Below are 3,373 nucleotides of genomic sequence, written 5' to 3'. Positions count from 1 at the left end.
ACCAGCCTGGTCTACAGAGCTAGTTCCAGGACAGGCTCCAAAGCCACAGAGAAACCCTGTCTCAAAAAACCAAAAAAAAAAAAAAAAAAAAAAAGGCCCTGCCCACCTCCTGCAGCTGGCTGTCATGGGAAAACCTCACATGACTTAGGAACACAGCTCTGGTTTCTGGAAGCCTCTGGCTTTGCGAAACTACAGAGTGTGTGAGAAACAGGGTTCACGATCACTCTGAAGCATACAGGGCAGTTTAATGAGGTGGGACAGCGTGGGGTCAAACCCAGGGAAGGGTAGGTTCTCAAGAAAGCCCATCTGTGTTCAGGGGAGACCCTTTAAGACACTTAGGCCTTTAAACTCAGGAACTGCTCTCAGAATAAGCAGATTTCCGAGCATGAGCAGTCAACAAGAAGTATGAGTGGCTGGGAGCCATGTGCTTGGCAAGATGCAGTCACCAGGGGTTTGCAACAGAGTCTGCAGGTCTGATACCACAGCACACGCGGTGATACACACAACTCCAAAAAAGAAAAAAAAATAACGCTTCCTAGACATCCTGACAGCGTCTGCAGAACTAGAAAGTGTCCTGCACTTGCTCAGGTTGTGAAGGTGGTGGACACCAACCAGGGGACACTCAGAAGCACCTGGGATCCTGCAGGAAACTAATACCAAGATTAAAAGTCTGGCTTTATTTCTTCAAATCTTTATTTTTACTGTACTAAAACTACTCTAAAGGGGCGTGTCCTTTCTACAGATATGTTCTTCCCCAGAGACCAGAGCTCCCACCGGACATGTCTGCTAATAGACAACACACAAGGCCTCCATGTCAAGCCTGTGCCCACCTCTTTCCCAGGTCAGGGAACTGCGATCCACATGGTTACCTCTTTCTTGCTTCCCTGAGCTGGGGCATCTGTTTCATTAACACATTAAGTAACCTGTGGAAGGGCTCTACTATTTCCAGACAGACTGGTCCTGACCGGTCGCTGGAGCGGAGCAGAGGACTATCACTCTGCACTAAGTCACTAAACTGTTCTGAGTTCCTGAGCAAACATGTACCGCGCAGGTTCCAGGATGCTGCCGAGGCCCCAGGGAGTAGACAACGACCGTCCTGGTACGTACAGTGCAGCCAGAGGGATCACATAGCTAAAGGATCCCACTGGAGCCACACACACAAAGGTTGCCTGAGCCTGTCGTCATGCCCTGATCTCTGCACTTACGGGGGACACTTCTACAGACACCAGATCCTGAGACGCTAACCATCCTATTCCATCCCACTTCTACAGGTGCCTATTCACTGACACCGCCTGGCAACGGCCTACCTGTCCCCTAGAATAAAAGAAAACATGTTCGATCACGTGTGGATCCTGGAGGACAATGGCTGCCAACTGGGAAGTCCGTCTGTGCTGTGGCTTAAGTGTGGACTGTCCCCAGTGTCCTGTTCACCGTGTGCTTCCTCGGCTCCTGACCCTACCACCATGCCTTCCCCACCAGAGAGAACCACATCCCCTACACTAAAGCCTAGAATTAACTCCTTCCTCCCTGAAAATGCCTTTTGTCAGCACTCAGTCCAGTGACGAGAAAACTAAGCAGCCTGTTAGTGTCAGGAAGCCCAGACGTACTCTACGATGGCGTCCCGGTCTGCGATGTCCCCGAGCACCATGCGCTGGATGATGCTGTTGTGCTCCTCTTCTGAGAGGTTCTTGTAGGACACGAGGGGGATGTTGTACTTGGTGGCTGGTGAGGGGTCCACTCCCTGGAGCCAAGGGTGGCTCTCAATCTCTTCCAGAGAGGCTCTCCTTTTCGGGTCTCTCTGCAGCATCCGTGTGATCAGGCTGCGAAGGAAGGAAGCCCGTTACTGAAGCAAACTGTGCGCAAGGACCAGTAATGACGGACGTCACCAACAAGCACTGTTTCTCACAGTCACAGCCATTTCCGGGTTCACTGACAAATGAGCATCTGGTGCCACCGTATTTGTAAAGCAAAACAACCTCAGCCTCTTGGTGTCCTGGTGAGGAACAGCTCCTGTGGTCAGATACTGGAGATGTCAGCCTCTGCGCCCTAACACGCTGGCCTATGCACAGCAGGCAGCACTGCCCAGCCTGCACCACAGCCTGTGCCACAGGGGCAGGTGACTCTCCTGATGAAGATGAAGCCATGTGAGGACTGTTTAGAAATACAGTGACAAAAGTTAACAAGGAATATTTGATAACAGGAGCCATGGGGACAAAGAGCTGTAGCTCCAACTGTTGCTGCACAGGGTTCGTGTTACTGAAGGCAACGGGCAGGTGACAGTCGGTCACGGAATGCTCCAGGAAAGAAAGAAGATTCCATCCCAGTGACCAGTGGGAAATGAGAAAGAAATCCACTATCCAGAAGAGGGTGAGGAGGGAGCCTGTGAGACCAGCGCTGGCTCTGGAAAATAACTCTCTTCTGTAGAATGGAGTTTAAAAGAATTTCTGAACAGTGTTTCAAAAACTAGCATAGATCAAACCCACAAAAGAAATAAGGAGCCATCAGCAAGACCTCAACAGCAAACCAACGCAGACACTGTAAATGCTAGACACGCAGCACAGACTTTCACTGTCAAATGTGCTTCAGATGTAAACAAAACTTGACAATCTTGAGAAAAAAAATAAAAAGGGGCTTCAAAAACTGAAGAATAACCCCTGTAATTGAAAGAAGCAAACAATAGACATGTTTAAGAAACTGTAAGAGAACTCATGGAATGAACTACAAAGTCAAGGAGACACTTTTGTTTGCAGGCTGAGAGAAAATACCAAGAATGAAAGACAAGACCGAGTGGGAAGAGCTATCAGGTATAAATCGGAGTTCCAAGAGGACATGAAAAAAGAGGAAGAAAGCTTGTTTGGGAGGATAGTAGCTGAGAATTTTCCAAATTCATGAAAAAATGTAAATCATAAGCCAGGGAGCCTAACACAGTCTAAACAACACGGAAGCTCCAAGCAAAGCAGACAGGCGGACAGCGGACTTCTCAATGCAGCCAAGGCTGAGGAGCAGAGAAGGAAGAACAGGGCCAGGGCGACCTCACCGGGGACCTTCACGGGCACACAGCATGAAGACCTCCTAAGAAGCACTAACCACCAGCAGAAGGAAATGTGAGGGGCGCAGTTTGGTGGAAGAATGTAATTCCAGCCAGGAAATCTCTGACTACACAAAATGTTTAGTTTCTAGAATTAGAAAACACTACTAAAGTATCAGTTAAAACATTAGGATTTTAAAATGTTTTAGAAGACAATAGAGAGAAGTATTAGCTGTGGATTTTTGAAAACTAAAATAATAGCCTACAACTTCCCAGCTAGTTGAAACATGAGATAAATGACAGAAGGAAAGTCAGAGAAGAAGTGTACAGAGATAGCCCACACCT

General features: G+C 48.2%; 1 protein-coding gene across 4 annotated transcripts in view; it reads right to left on the bottom strand.

Moving 5' to 3' along the window:
* Positions 1-3,373, bottom strand: part of Snrk (SNF related kinase) — a 53,107-nt gene that overhangs the window by 6,324 nt on the left and 43,410 nt on the right. For all 4 annotated transcript variants that reach the window (XM_005348140.2, XM_005348141.2, XM_026778976.1 and 1 more), the window contains one exon: positions 1,608-1,820. In XM_005348140.2, coding sequence (XP_005348197.1) covers positions 1,608-1,820 — 213 coding nt within the window. The remainder of the gene's footprint in view (positions 1-1,607; positions 1,821-3,373) is intronic.

This window comes from Microtus ochrogaster, chromosome 5, assembly GCF_000317375.1.
Source record: "Microtus ochrogaster isolate Prairie Vole_2 chromosome 5, MicOch1.0, whole genome shotgun sequence".
Lineage (NCBI taxonomy): Eukaryota > Metazoa > Chordata > Mammalia > Rodentia > Cricetidae > Microtus > Microtus ochrogaster.
The sequence above is the reverse complement of the archived record's forward strand: the minus strand, read 5'-3'. Positions and strand labels throughout refer to the sequence as shown.